The following is a 14,896-nucleotide window of genomic DNA, read 5'->3' as shown; positions in this document are numbered from 1 at the left end:
GTTGTTGGTGGTGGTATTATTAGTACCACTGTTGCGGTTATGGCTGTGGCTGTGATGAATATTTTATGTATGCATGCATGCAGGCATCAGCATATGCACTGACGGCGGGCTCCCGCAGTGGACGGCTGCTCTTTGGCGTCACCGTGCTTCATATTTATTAACCAGGAGGCAGCGGCCACGGGAAAACTGGCTGCTTCTGGTTTCGAGGCACATAAATACAAAGCTGAGCCGGGTCCGAGGGAAAAACGGCACAAAGGAAAGCGGAGCACTCTGAGGTTTTAAAGCTGAAGACCAAGAGAGTCAGGTAACGAGCAGCGTGCTAAAGCTACAGCCCGATAAGAAAAACAGTGTAGTGACAAAACAGCGAGTCGACAATGACGATTCCGGTGACAGAAAACGTTAATCGGGAAAACAAGCTAAATCAGCCTGTGATGTGAACTCAAGTTGGCTAAACAAGCAGCCTCTGTGTGCTGAAGTTGTCAGCACCAAGGGTCGACGTAGATACCTTATTTTCCAAATGTCACTGGATTGTTGATGTATAAAACAGCTAAGTGGCGAATTAAATCATAGCGTACCGCTGTCAGGTTGTATCAAACGCGTATCGATAACGTTGTATATCAATAGCCTGCCGTCTGGTCGCTGTTTAACCGGACACTTTACCCCAGGATTGGTAAATCAGTGTGGTTTGTGTTATTAATTGTCGCTCCATTTGACGCTTTGAATTCGTGTTCTTGTCAAGTTTTGTTATGTTGCCGCTGCGTTTTCTTTCACACCGAGTTAATCAAAGTAACTCAATGAACTTGTCTCTTTGTTTCAAACTGCTGCCTGTTTGGCATCAGGGCTTCATTACGTGGCAGCGATGACCGTGTATAGGCTAAAGCGCAGCTCTTTACCTATTGATTGTTGTTATTTTATTTTTTACACACATAAAGACAGCGTCCATGCTCTTTGTTATCGGTTCTCTTTATTCAGTCACACATCTTTCACATTTTGCTTTATTTTATTTTATTTTATTTTATTTTTTTACATCATCTGTATCTTATATCTGAATCACAGTACCTAGAGGAATCGCTGTGTTGGAGTCATAGGGATTTTAAAAATATAACAGTATAAAATCATAATTTCTTGTCTTTTAATGTTGATGAATGGCCTGGGTGTGAGTGTGTTTACCTTCATTTATTTATGTAAAAAAAAAAAAAAAAAAAAAAAAAAAAAAATCTCCCCCATCAATCCACTTTCATTAATTTTTATTGGACGCTTTTCATTAAGCCCTGGAGAGCATTATCCCTCTTAATGGTGATGATGTGCTTTTGTCATCACTAATTCCAAGTTAATGTGTTGAGCTTTTGTTGTTCGAGCCATCTACACTTCCTTAACTTGTGTTTACCTTTGGCAGTAGTGCTGCACCGCCGGGGCACTGTTCTCCTGTTTTTTTTGGACCAAGATAACATCCAAGTGCACACCACAGTGGCAGGGTGGTGGTGGTGGCAGGGGTGGGGGTGGGTATCTCTGCTCCAACATCCCAGCTTGGGAACATCAGAGCTGGGAGAGAAGTGTGGAATGTCTGGCCTTTGGCACGGGGCCCCGGACTACTCTGCCTTTTTGATGTCCTACGAAGTGAGATGTTAGTTGCCATGCTAGTGGACTGATAAAGCAAATGGTATGAGTGCAGATGTCTGTGTGTGTGTATATATGTCTGTGTGCATGGACAGTTGGATAGAGCAGAATTATTTAGTCTAGAAGAAAAAGACGGGACACACAAACAGCCCTTTAAAGGCATCGCTGCATCGAGGCCTACCTTACCCTTGAAAAGGCCGCTGTCAGGCGTAGATTGCCATTTCTAGGTCAGTCGTGGCCCACCCTCTCATCCCCTCCCCCCATCCCCAACCCTCTATCCACCCAAGGCCAGTCTATGCAGTAATCTGTTTCAGGGAAGCGAGGAGTGGTGACATGTGGCAAGTGTATTAACTGGCCACAGAATTACAAGCAACCACAGAGGGATGCATGATCTTCGTGTGTCAGAGAGGCCATAGTGTGTGACATCTTCCTGTGAATTTGATGAGTCATTCATATGTAACTGTTGTTCCTTTGTGAACTCAGCACACATTTATGGTGTTAAGCTCCGTGTATACCAACCCTGTATTTTGACCCTGTGAATGCTACAGATGGGCTATTACCCTTTAAATCAAGAGTGGCATGAACAGAATAATTCTCGCTAAACAGAGGTTTCCTGAGTCAGGACGCAAATATGTTTACATCCTACTTTTCACACAAAAATGAGAGTGCAAGATGTTAAACTACAAGATGAAGGAATGCATTATACCACTGAAACCAATAAGACATTTTCCACATTAATTTCAATAAAACACATGATGTACATTTAAGTCTCTTATCAATGTTAATAAAATACAAGTTGGGTAAATGTGCGTTGTTATTGCTAGTGTTTTTTTTTTTTTCCTACAGTATTAAGCACTGTACATTGTAATTTTTCATGAGCAGGCAATGTATGAGGTTAAGTGTGAAGACTCACCCAGACTTCTGTGGTTAGTAGTGTCAGCCCCAATGTGATGCAACCAGCTGAGTGATAGGAAATGAATACGCTGATGGGAAACCTTTGTACTGCTTAGGTGTCATTTTCCTAGGGGTCAACATTTAAGAAATGTTTCACAAGTCCTTCATGACTGACATGCCTCACAGTATACACAGTGAATACATTATCCATTTTGTTAAATGTACACCTGTACTCGTGGAGCGTATAAAGCTGCTCCCCAGTCCTGGCCATTCAGAGGCAGGTGGATAGCCTCACATTAAATGTTACAGATGAACAGTATGGTTCATGTGTGCATGAGTCACATATATGCACACATACAGCTGTAGTGCATTGTTTGGAGCAAACAAATGTGTTCAAATCATTTGACCTCCGCATGAGTAAGAATCAGTTTGTTTTTTCTGCATAGTACTATGTGTGCCACCATGTGTCCAGTGTTGCTGTGGTAACAAAGCGGGGAGTGTGTGTGTGTGTGTATGTGTGTCTTGTGCAACAGCAGGAGTGCACTCTGTTACCTCAGAGGAGTTGACAGATTTGCTTGTGCATGTAAGAAGTCAGAAAACTGGCCCATTTCATATTAAAAACTGTCATTGCAGAGGCATTGGGAAAGAAAATTACTCTAAGGTTACCACAGTTTACAATAAAGAATCCATTATGACAAAAAAAGACTCACAATGTTTACTGTTTACTCACAATGTGGTAGTTTGTAGTTTTGTCTAGTAGGATAAGAGGACTGTCCTGAATAGATCTCCCGTTGCGTTACTCTTGCAGGCAGCTGTCCATACATTCAAAACAAATCTGCCAAACATAATGGAATAACAAGATTGCTTGTACTTCTCAAAGACATTCATCTCTATGAATGGTAGCATCCTTAAGTAACTGACATATAGTAAGGGATGAAATCTAGGATGCAGGCTCTGACAACAGTAACAATTTGTTTTTAAAAATGTTTATGTTTCTTGGTGCCATACAGCAGGAAATTGAATTGACAGCAACAACCTTTGTCCCACTGACATATCCTCCTGTGTGAAGTTCAGTCTTCACTCCTGTCGCCCGCTGATTTTCTGTAGCACGTGTCATTTTTAACGTTGTTCTTCTCATTTGTCCTCAGACCCCCTAGAAGAGGAGCTTGGACGGCATGCAAAGTTGTGAAATTTCGTCAGACAGCACTGATGATCCTCTTAGTAGCGGCCTACGCACTCATCGGCAGCCTCGAATAGTGGTGATTGGTGCTGGCTTGGCCGGCCTTGCTGCAACTAAGATCCTACTGGAAAACGGCTTTACGGATGTCAGAGTCCTAGAAGCATCAGACCATATTGGAGGGAGAGTTCAAAGCTTTCAGCACGGTGAGAGGATGTGCGCCTGCATCTGTCTTAAACTTATTCTTGAATTGCTAGCCCACAAAATTTTCTCAGTAATTTAAATTGTGGCTTATCTGGTTTCTCATGGGATAGCTCCCTTGCCAAATCACTCCCCTTCCAGTACCTGTGGGTAAACTCACGCAGGGGCAACAGGACTTTTGATTGCCAGATGAGTGATTTTCCAAAGGCCCAATCATCAATCAGTTCCATTTTAACAGTGCTCTAATGGGATCAATAAAAACAACTACAGCGGTGGCTTTTCCAGAGAAAATGATGATGTGAAATGTAATTACTCTGATTTTTAGACTCCCAAATGTGCAAAGAAATTATTAATTACCATATTTATTCATGTGTCACATTTAATAATTTGTTTTAATCAGTATGTTCAAGTTAAATGGGAAAGGACTACATCATACTGGCATGAAACCTATGGCTTTATAGAAAATTGTCTCCTTAGGCTTGTTATCTTTCTGATTATACCATATGAGTATGGGTTATTGTAGATTTTTCCATTTCACCTACTCAGAGCTGTTAGCATCAATAAAAGTTGATTGCCTGACCAATTGATTTCTCAGCTAAACAAATACAGATAAAAACAGTCAATAATAAACTGGTACCCTTTATAGATACACTTTATCACCAGTGGCACTAAAACACATTGATATGTAAACTAATAACTTATTGTTATCATTAAACCTTGGACTGCCAGTTAATAAACTGTGACATAACTGATGCATCGACCAAAGAAGTGATGTGTTTTTTTTACACATTTTGCTCAATACTGTGGATAGAAAGACATTTAAAATACCTAGAATGAGTGAGTCCTCTATTTTGCATCATACAGTCAACTCTTACACCTGCAAAAATAATTATTTTCAAATATTAATGTTATTTTATCAATAGTAGAGTTACTGGTGCTATTCATATTTCAGAGTCTTCTCAGTAAAGCTCCATACAAAGCAAGACTGGACACTTTTTGTCTGCTGCACTGTTAGAGAACAAACTCAATTTATGGCACAAATTGAGATTAAAATGCCATTCTGCAGAACCAGTTAGTTTATGAAATCCACAGTAGGTCTATTTCCTATCAAAGTGCAGTTCAATTTTTTTTTCCTCATTCCCCAATTCTTTACTTTTGATTGGTAATTAACTGCCATTTTGACTGGAGATCTGGAAGTGGCCAGCCATGTATTTATGCACTCAGCAAATAGACTGAGAAAATGTTGTCAGGCTGTTAAGTACTTTTTTAAAGCTCCCCTAGTATGTTTTCGCTGTTATTATAGATAGAATGGTAATTTCTGTGATATTTGTTTTACAGCACACACAGCTGTTAAACTGGGCAATTATGTGCTTTGAAGGAGACCTCACCAGATCTGGTTTTAATAAAAATAGACTCCCTCAATTTTGGTTTGATTCAGTTTGAGAGACTCACGCATATAAAAATACAGATACATCACCATGAAGCGTAAACCTTGGTGTCTGTCATGATTGTAATTTGTGCCAGTTATGTAAATGTCTGTTTATGTGTTTAGCCATTATGTAATCACAGAGGCATTTTGCCATTTTCGTCCCTGGCGTTAGTCCATGTTTATTACATAAATGAATTTCAAAAGCAAATTTCCCTAATGAATCTTAGTTGCATGTGTGACTCCATCATCCACAAGAAAGAATGCTACATTGACAGCATACAGATGGCTTTCAGTATTTGCTGTATGTGAACTGAATTGACCACCTTTGGGAGTTGTTGAACGGCTGTGCTGCCTGTACATCCGATTTTATATATGATGATATGATCTCAGTACCTTCATCTGTTGTGTGTGCAGGAAAAGCAACTTTGGAGCTTGGAGCCACCTGGATCCATGGTGCAAATGGGAACCCAGTGTACCACCTGGCAGAGGACAATGGGCTGCTGGAGCACACCACGGATGGAGAGAGGAGTGTGGGACGCATCAGCCTGTACACCAAAAATGGTGTGGCTCACTACCAGACCAACAGTGGGAAGAGGATCCCCAAGGACCTGGTGGAGGAGTTCAGTGACCTGTACAACGAGGTGAGGAGATGAGGGGATACATATGAACACACACACGTGTCTGTATACCTGTGAACAAAGTATGCACATGTATACTCATAAACACTCATGCTCAATAGAGATGTGTCTTAAAGGGATAATCAGGATCCATTGGCACAAGCTGGCATGACTTACTCAGTGATATTGATCCAGAGGCATTATCTCAAGAGGTGATCCCTGTGGTGTGAGATGAGGCTAATTGCCTGAGCAGGTATAGCAAAATCAATAGCAGCCTATAGTCACAGACAGCAAATCAAATATCACAATATTTTTGACTACCGACTACCGCAATATTGATATTGTTTTTTATGTTGCAGAGATGTCCATTGGTGCTTTCACAATATATTTACAGAATAACATTTTTGATAAACAGCCATTAGTAATGGGGATATGATGACCAGACAGGTTGAGAAAAATAATATGACATCTAGAACAGTCTAATAAGGTCAAGGAATTGCATCACTTTAACTGTAATGCAGCCTTTAAAACCAGGAAAAGACATCACTTATGCTGTATCACGATATTACAATGTCCAAAATTCCATATTATATCTAGTCGTGTATCACAAAATCAATGTAATATCAATATATTGCCCAGCCCTACAGACAACCTAAAAATTTTGAAACCATCCACAACAAAATGCAACAATAATGTACTCTGATGCTCAGTGTTCCCATAAGACGGGCACTACATCTTGGAGCCACTTTGTTAATTGAAGAATGCCACTCAATTACGACACACTAGTTTACCTATAACTCCACCTATTACTCCATCTGTTCTGCAAGCAGAAGAAGTACCAAGAGGGAAATGTGTGTAGTAATATGCACGTCATATCATCTTGTATCAGTAAATTTTAACTCGCCCTTTAAGAGCAGAGGGTAAACACTCTTCTCTGTACCACTCCGTCACTGTAATGTTTGTCTAATTATTCCATTCTTCTCAGGTCCTACTGCCCATCACAACACACTAATGCAGATTGATTTACAGCCTGCTGTGACTATACTGTTTCCTCTGTGACACGGAGACATAAGCTGCTGTATAACTGGCATAGTTAAACTAGGTCATGCCTGGGAAAACACTTACAAGAGAGAAGATATAGCACAGACAGAATGCAGCTTTTTTTCTTGAACCTTCTATTCAACCAGACAAACTGACTAAGACCAAATTTGCAAAACATTCAATATAAGGAGGGGAAAGGAAGGTAAAAAAAAAAAAAACAGACAGACATACCCTCACACCTGGGATTTAACCAGTTGAGGCTGTAGCTGACCACCAAGCAGCTGCACTGGAGCACTTTGTTGTTAGGTGCCATGCCCAAGGGCACCTCAGTAGTAGCTGTTAAAGTAAGGGAGAGTAAGTAGCACTTTTTTTTTATTTCAAATTTTCCAGTTAAAGGAATTGTAATTAGAACTTGTACTCAAAGTAAGCAGAGTAAGTAAAACTTACTTTAACATTTTAAATTTGCTCTGTATTACTTCAGTGAGACAGGTTATTACACCAATACTTTATTTCTAATTAAAGGAGCACTGCGCAGAATTAAGGGTTGAAAAACGGAGTGTTTTAACTCAACTGAAAAACAAACAAACAAACAAAAAAACACAGAATAAGCATATAATATATCAGTGAGTCAACCATGTAGTCTCATTTTCAGATTTTGTGCTTATTACACTTTTGTATGGTGAGTCCAAGGGGTCCCTTCACATTTTACACAGGACACCTTTAAATAAATATGAGCAGTGCCTCTACTTGAGTGGGACATTCTAGTACTCTCTCTGCCTCTGGGTGGGGAGAGAGTATTTTGTTCTCTTTCCACTCCACATGATAGTTTGTTGACCAGCCTGGTGAATGGAGCCTGCAACCTTCTGTTCACAAGCTGAGCTCCATCACCATCACTGTAGGCTGCTGCTGTCTGTACTGCACTGCAGCTCCTACACAGTCTCACTCGCCACTCACTGGACATCTGCCTGGATATTAGCCTCATTATAGCAGCAAGATCAAGCCAACCACCAACACGATTATTGTTAGATTTCATGTAGACCTCAGACACAAACTAACAGTGGAATTCCTCATATGCAACAGTGTCTATTATGTATGTTTTAAAGGAATGTTTCTCTTTGAGATTCTGCTGTAGCCACACATGCACATATTTAAAACACTATTACAAGTGCAGTGATAAATTCGTGTCACCTAACACTGTGTACAGTCTGTAGTATCATATTGAGTAACACTACATTTATGATTCATTGTCAAAGCGTGTCAGTGAGATTGTCATAATACATATGGTTGCAACACTCTGTGCTTTCTGAATGAAGACACCAACACTCTACTTCACCTAGAGTAATTTACTTACATCAGCTCAATGAAGCTGTGGCTCAAAACAGGTTGAGACTGAACTGATCAGGCATGTTGTTAATCATTGTGTTAGAACTGATTTTTATCACAAAATATGATGATATCAAAAATGGAGTAAAGCATTTGCTTTAATTTATTCCTGCATAATAAATGTTTAAGTACATTAATTTTAATGCATACAGTGTTTGTATTGCAACACAGTGGATTTGTTATGCAATGATGTAATAGATTCTCATTTAAAATGAATGAACTGCTAGCATGAAGTACATGAAGTGTGACTGAGATTTAAGGGCATCGTTACTAAACACACATATTCATCTCAAAACAAGGGTCATAACCTCCCAGATCTTTTTCTCACCCACTCAGCTCTCAGTTTCAATTCAGTGTATTAGTTTGCAAAGCAGAGTCATCACTTTTCATTTATCTCTGACAGTGTTAAAAACCAACACAATGCCAAAGTTAACAGATAACCCTCCGGTCTGCACTTAAAATATTGTCACTGAAAAATAAACACTTATAGGAAAATTTTGTGTGTAGTTTGAATCTTGGAATTTAGATGCCATGATGCCAATCTGTGGCTGTAATCAGCATTTGGTCAGCATAGCATGTCTTTTCTCTCTTGTTTCTGTCTGCGGTTTGTTCACCATTATTTTTTTCTTCCCTCTTACTTCCCTCATCTCTGTGGATGTCCATCCTCCATCTCCCCCTTCGTCTTTCCTAAGGTGTACGAGCTGACTCAGGAGTTCTTCCAGAATGGGAAGCCTGTGTGCGCTGAGAGCCAGAACAGCGTCGGTGTCTTTACACGGGACGTGGTGCGCAAGAAGATCATGCTGGATCCCGATGATTCTGAAAGCACCAAGAAGCTCAAGCTGTCCATGCTTCAGCAATACCTCAAGGTGTGTGTGTGTGTGTGTGTGTGTGTGTGTGTGTGTGTGTGTGTGTGTGTGTGTGTATTCTCCACATGCATGTGTCTGTGGGTGTGACACTGTAACCTTAATTGTAATAATGCCGTACGTCTCTGGTTTCTTTTGTCATTTGCAATCTCTTTTGACACAATTGCAAAACATTGTTGAGACTTGTGTGCTATACACTCATACGCCCGATTACAAGGAATGGGTGTGGCACCAGGTGAAGCTCTGACACATTATTTTTCTACCATTAGAAAGTTACTGCTTTTTAGCAGTAACTTTAAGTACCTGAAACTGTGGACAGGGACTTGATTCCAAACCAGAGTATATGTTTGTAGGGCCAAAAATAAATTTGGTACTTAAAATTTAACTGAGTGTAAGAATTTGGAGTGCCTTCTTGTTTCCTGGTAATTTGGCTGCATTCTATGTGTAGATATTGGGCAGAAATGTTTTGTTTTGTTTGATTGTCTGTCAATGTGATTGTCCCTTTCAGGTGGAGAGTTGCGAAAGCAGCTCTGCCAGTATGGACGAGGTGTCTCTGAGTGAGTTCGGTGAGTGGACAGAAATTCCTGGCGCCCATCATGTCATTCCAGGAGGTTTTATGAAGATTGTGGAGCTCCTGGCCCAGGACATCCCCTCCCGCACCATCTGCCTTAGCAAACCGGTCCGCTGCATCCACTGGAACTTCTCCGCCCAGCAACAGGAGGAGATCGCCAGGGGCAGCAACACTAACCAGGGCAACAATCACAATGACAACAACCGTGGCTGTCAACCTCATGAGTACCCCCTGATCGTAGGTCACCCCGTTTGCGTGGAGTGCGAAGATGAGGAGTGGATCACTGCTGACCACGTAATCGTGACAGCCTCTCTGGGCGTGCTAAAGGAGAGCCATGAGGCCATGTTCTCCCCATCTTTGCCAGAGGACAAGGTGCTGGCCATCGAGAAGCTGGGCATCAGCACCACCGACAAGATCTTTCTCGAGTATGCTGAGCCCTTCTGGAGCCCTGAGTGCAACAGCATTCAGTTTGTGTGGGAGGACGAGGCCCAGCTGGAGCAGCTGGTCTACCCTGAGGAGCTGTGGTACAAGAAGATCTGCAGCTTCGACGTTCTCTACCCGCCAGAGCGCTATGGCTACATGTTGAGTGGCTGGATCTGTGGCCAGGAGGCGCTGCTGATGGAGCGCTGCGACGACGAGTTAGTCGCTGAGATCTGCACCGAGCTGCTGCGGCGCTTCACAGGTTAGCAGGATACACACACAGCACAAAACACACAAAGAAACCTATGACATGTATGTTTTGTGATCAGCAATACCCATAAAAAAAAATCACATTAACTCTCTACAGTAGAAGACTTTGTAATTTCTTGAGCAGAATTTCTTGAAAAAAATTCATAGTGCCACTTAATTCCACTGTTGCTCTCTTTTTTCTTTTTTTTAAATTTCAGTTTTAATTTAATGAGTTTTATTGACACGGAAGTTCAAGAACAATAATGCCCACATACATAGCTACAGTTTACATATTACAATAATACAATGCTTCAATCATTCTATGTGTTTGTGTACAAATAAAATGTACTTTTCTTTATCCTTGTGACTCAAAGATTATACCACAAAGTCACTACAGTAAACACTAACCTCTAATTCCACTGTATTGCGTATGCCAGGAATTAGTAACTTAATGCTACCTTGTGTAAGTGACATGCATCACTACTACTGTGTTACTGAGTCACAGCCCAGTGACTCATTCAGCAGTGATTCATCCTTTTGCTGGATTTCTGTGATCTAGATAAGGGAAGTGACATAAGCTTTAGCTGTGAGGTAAATGATTTTGTTTTATTTGATGGAGAGGCTGACAGATGATGCTGTGTGACTCAGGTTCTGTGTATGTTTCAGTCCAGCACGCCATACTAACTAGTCTTGAGTCAGTACGACCATATTGATCAAATGGACAGATACACCTGAGTAAGACGGTTCGCTCTTGTATATGTGAAGTCAAAAAGGCACAGAGTAGCTGCAACAGGTACCTTACAGAATATTACACATAAAATATTACATCATTATTATGCTGGCATATTATTGTATGGGTAAACTGGTTTGAATCACTGGGGTGAATCAGTAATAGAAAGTGAATAGAAAAATGGGTTACACAAAGTGGGTTACAAGGTATGTGCTATGTTTAGCATTATGTCAATAATACAGCCAAGGTCACTTCATGATTAGTCTGGGGGAAGGGGGGGGGGGTTCCCCACAGTGCATGCATACTGTAATGTACACCCACAAGCCATATACACACACAAATAAACACACACACACATGCACACACTTACTTAAACACAGACACATGGATTCCTTATTTAGGTCACTGTGGGTTAATCCCCTCACTTGTCGCCTTATTACATATAGCCTAGCTTGTGCCTCACTGCTCTTACAGGGACATGAGATGATCCGTGGTGGCAGATTGGGCTTGGATGTCCCAGTGAGTGGCCTGAGCTTACGTCCTCACGGCTCCAGACTGTAGTCAGTGGTCTGTTTGAGGCACTCATCAAAACTGAGGACCCGTGCAAGTTTTGAGCAAACTGTATTTGTGTGAATGCATTTCTAATTTTGCTTCCTCATTAAATCTGTCCCTGTTTCTCCGGTGCCTCTGTCTGTCTGTCTGTCTCTCCATCGTCAGGGAACCCAAACATTCCAAAGCCGAGGCGTATCCTGCGCTCCTCCTGGGGTAGTAACCCCTACATCCGGGGCTCCTACTCCTTCACCAGGGTGGGGTCCAACGGGGGAGATTTCGAGAGGCTGGCCATGCCACTGCCTTATGCCAAGAGCACCAAGGCCCCGGTGAGGAAAACCACAAGAAAACACATCTGTGCCTGTCTGTAGATCAGCCAGATCCTGCCTCCAATCTGCCTGCAGATTGCATTAATCATAATTCAAAAGAATGCTACTCAGTTTAGTAACCATGCAAACAGAGAAACTGTTAAAGACAGTGCAGCCAATGCACGTGACAATTTTTTGACTTGTGTATTGGGATGACATCACAGATTAACAAGGAGGATTAACTTTTCTTCTGCTTTTGGATGGAAGATTGTCCTTGCAGATAAAAATACATATAAAGCATAACATTTTTTTTCCACATTCCATTTTGCTATATTTGTCGTTATTTTGATGCAGCAGGGATGTAGTTCTTTTATTACAGCGCTGAATTGAAGATTAAACTGCACTTTTGGTTGTTTACAAACCCAGCATCTCACTAATGCAGCTGTGTCATCACTGACATGTCACATATGTACAGCAAATACAGCTGGTGTAAGGAGAGTTATGAATCCTGTTTCCCTGCCAGAAGTGTAGACCGTGAAATCTGATGCGCTCTGGTGTGTGTGTGTGTGTGTGTGTGTGTGTGGGTGGGTGGGTGTCTGTGTGCCCACTTAATGGTGCTGAAGGAACAGTGTGACCCTCTGCAGCAGTCCCTCTTTAACCCTGTTACACTGGCAGCAGAAAACAGCCACTTAGAAAAATTTGCCCTCTACATATAGTACACCAAGGAAGCAGTCTGTCACCAAAATAGAGCAGTGTTGCTTAGGGACCTGCGAGGGGTCAAACATGGTGTTTCAAAATGACTTCAGCAGATTTTGTTTTTAATCTGGTCTAATCTGGTCTCCATGTTCTTTTTTTCCCCCTTCTCTCAAATCATTCCTCTTCCTTCTCTTCTCCTTTGGCTGTCTCTGCTTGTTTCCTTCTCTTGTTTTCCCCCTTTCCAGCCTCTGCAGGTCCTGTTCGCCGGAGAGGCCACCCACAGAAAATACTATTCCACTACCCATGGTGCTTTGCTGTCAGGACAGAGAGAGGCCACTCGCCTGATAGAGATGTATCAGGACTTGCACAGCGCTGAAACCACAAAGCCTAATTTGTAAAAAGAAAAAAAAAAATGAACCACTGACTAGTGACAAACATACAATACTGTTGTGTTCTAAGCTTTCTATCTTATGGGAAATTATTAAGTTATACATATTAAAGCATAGTTGGGGCATTACATTGATGATAACAAATAAGTATTGTTTCTACTGTATTGTAGATTCACATGATTTAGAGTTAGATTTTATTTGATATGTACTGTTCAAAAGTTGCCAATGGTGCTGTCATTTGTCTTTATCATGTTTTTCTGTTGTTTTTTTAATCAGTAAGTTAATGTTTTTAACAACAGCATCAATAATTTAACTTCTTTTTGTAAGTGCCTTCTGTACTTAATGTTGTTATTTCAAAATAATGGAAAGACTAAATAAAAAAAATGAGGTTTAACAGAATAAAAACTGCATAATCAGCACTTCTAACTCTAACACTAAGTCCTAATTCATTTTTTCCCATATATTCAATGGATAGTGATATAACTATCTATCCTAATTATATTTCAGAGTGGTAGAAACCTATGATGGGTGTAACCACAGGCAAAAGCTGTTTCCATATTGCCAACATCTTTAGATAATGTTTTAAACTGGTTAAACCAAGTGAGCAAAGTGCAAATGAAAAGAAAGAAAAAGAAAAAAGGCCCCAAACTTGTATTTTTTCTGCCAAAAGTGACAGATGGTATTAGTACAGACCTCAACTCAGTCTTCACCTCTTTTGGACAACAAGAAAAAAACAAGAAAACAAGACAAGAAAAGCCGTGGAAACCAGGGCAATTTATTTCTGCACCCATACTCTACTCCTTGTATCCACCTATTAGTGATGTGTAAAAGTTTTACTGTCATGTATTAGACACTATGATGAGAGCTGGTTTACAATTATTTACAGTAGTGTCCTGGCCTCAGGGGAGATAAGGAGCATATCAAGAGTTTTGATTTCATTCAAAAATCAGTCAGGGGCAAAAAGTCAAACAAATGCTTTAATTTTGTTCTAATTTTCTTCAGTTTCCCCACATAGGCATTTTTGGCCACTTAAAAATCTGTCTAATTACCTTCAATGATAGAAATTGTTTTTTCCCATATTTTATGGCAGAAAATGTGTTAGTACACTAAATTTGTATTAATGGCAACAAAAGCTGCTGCTTTAGTTTTGTTATAATTTCTTTAGTTTTCCCATATTGACCTTTACCTGGGTGTGTTTGTTTTTTTCTAACACAAAAAAGCCCTCTGGTGGACTCTCCATATTTCCTCACTAAGCTTGTGTTGTTCTCATCTTTCCAGCCTTACTGAGTTTCACAAGGAGCTTGCAGAAGATTATGGCTTACCTAAAATATTGAGAATTGCTATCCTCTTCAGAAGCAGTATCATTCTGGATGGTGATTAGGACAGACGGATGATGCAGGCGGCATAGCGACTGGCAGTGTTGTTACAAAGGTTTGTAGGGTCCCTCTGGTGTTGCTCAAAGAAGACATATATACTTAATATATTTTTAGCTTGAAGGTTCAGTCTGGGTAAAGAGCTGTTTTGAGATGTTGAGCATCAACGCAGAATCATCTTGAAATTGAAGAGGCCCCAAATAGAGATAGTGTCTTATTACTCTGGGATGTGTGTTTGGTTCTGTATGGTTCCGTCAGACGGTTTACATTCACATAACCTCAGTTTCAAAAGGGAAACTAGATGAATGTAATCATAAACTTCAATAATCACTTTGCCTAAAATTAAATCAATTTTGAAAAGCCTACAGAGGCATCTTTAAAACTGCATT

General features: G+C 40.6%; 1 protein-coding gene across 1 annotated transcript; it reads left to right on the top strand.

The window, feature by feature from the left end:
- The first annotated feature begins 203 nt into the window (after window positions 1–203).
- Window positions 204–13,566, top strand: smox (spermine oxidase). Its single transcript, XM_030062897.1, has 7 exons — window positions 204–304; window positions 3,660–3,894; window positions 5,733–5,959; window positions 9,052–9,225; window positions 9,731–10,475; window positions 11,910–12,070; window positions 12,991–13,566. Exons 2-7 carry the CDS (start codon window positions 3,687–3,689, stop codon window positions 13,141–13,143), a joined length of 1,668 nt encoding a protein of 555 aa, XP_029918757.1. The 5' UTR covers window positions 204–304; window positions 3,660–3,686; the 3' UTR covers window positions 13,144–13,566.
- The last annotated feature ends 1,330 nt before the right edge of the window (window positions 13,567–14,896 follow it).

The sequence above is a fragment of the Myripristis murdjan genome, chromosome 1, assembly GCF_902150065.1.
Source record: "Myripristis murdjan chromosome 1, fMyrMur1.1, whole genome shotgun sequence".
Lineage (NCBI taxonomy): Eukaryota > Metazoa > Chordata > Actinopteri > Holocentriformes > Holocentridae > Myripristis > Myripristis murdjan.
This window is presented reverse-complemented; position numbering and strand designations above follow the sequence as displayed.

Bases quoted from the DNA above. Each gene is read 5' to 3' on its own strand.
- smox (XM_030062897.1), top strand. From the start codon at position 3,687: ATGCAAAGTTGTGAAATTTCGTCAGACAGCACTGATGATCCTCTTAGT. The intron at 5,960-9,051 runs GTGAGGAGATGA...GTCTTTCCTAAG, and splicing joins TCAGTGACCTGTACAACGAG to GTGTACGAGCTGACTCAGGA. The intron at 10,476-11,909 runs GTTAGCAGGATA...CTCCATCGTCAG, and splicing joins GCTGCTGCGGCGCTTCACAG to GGAACCCAAACATTCCAAAG.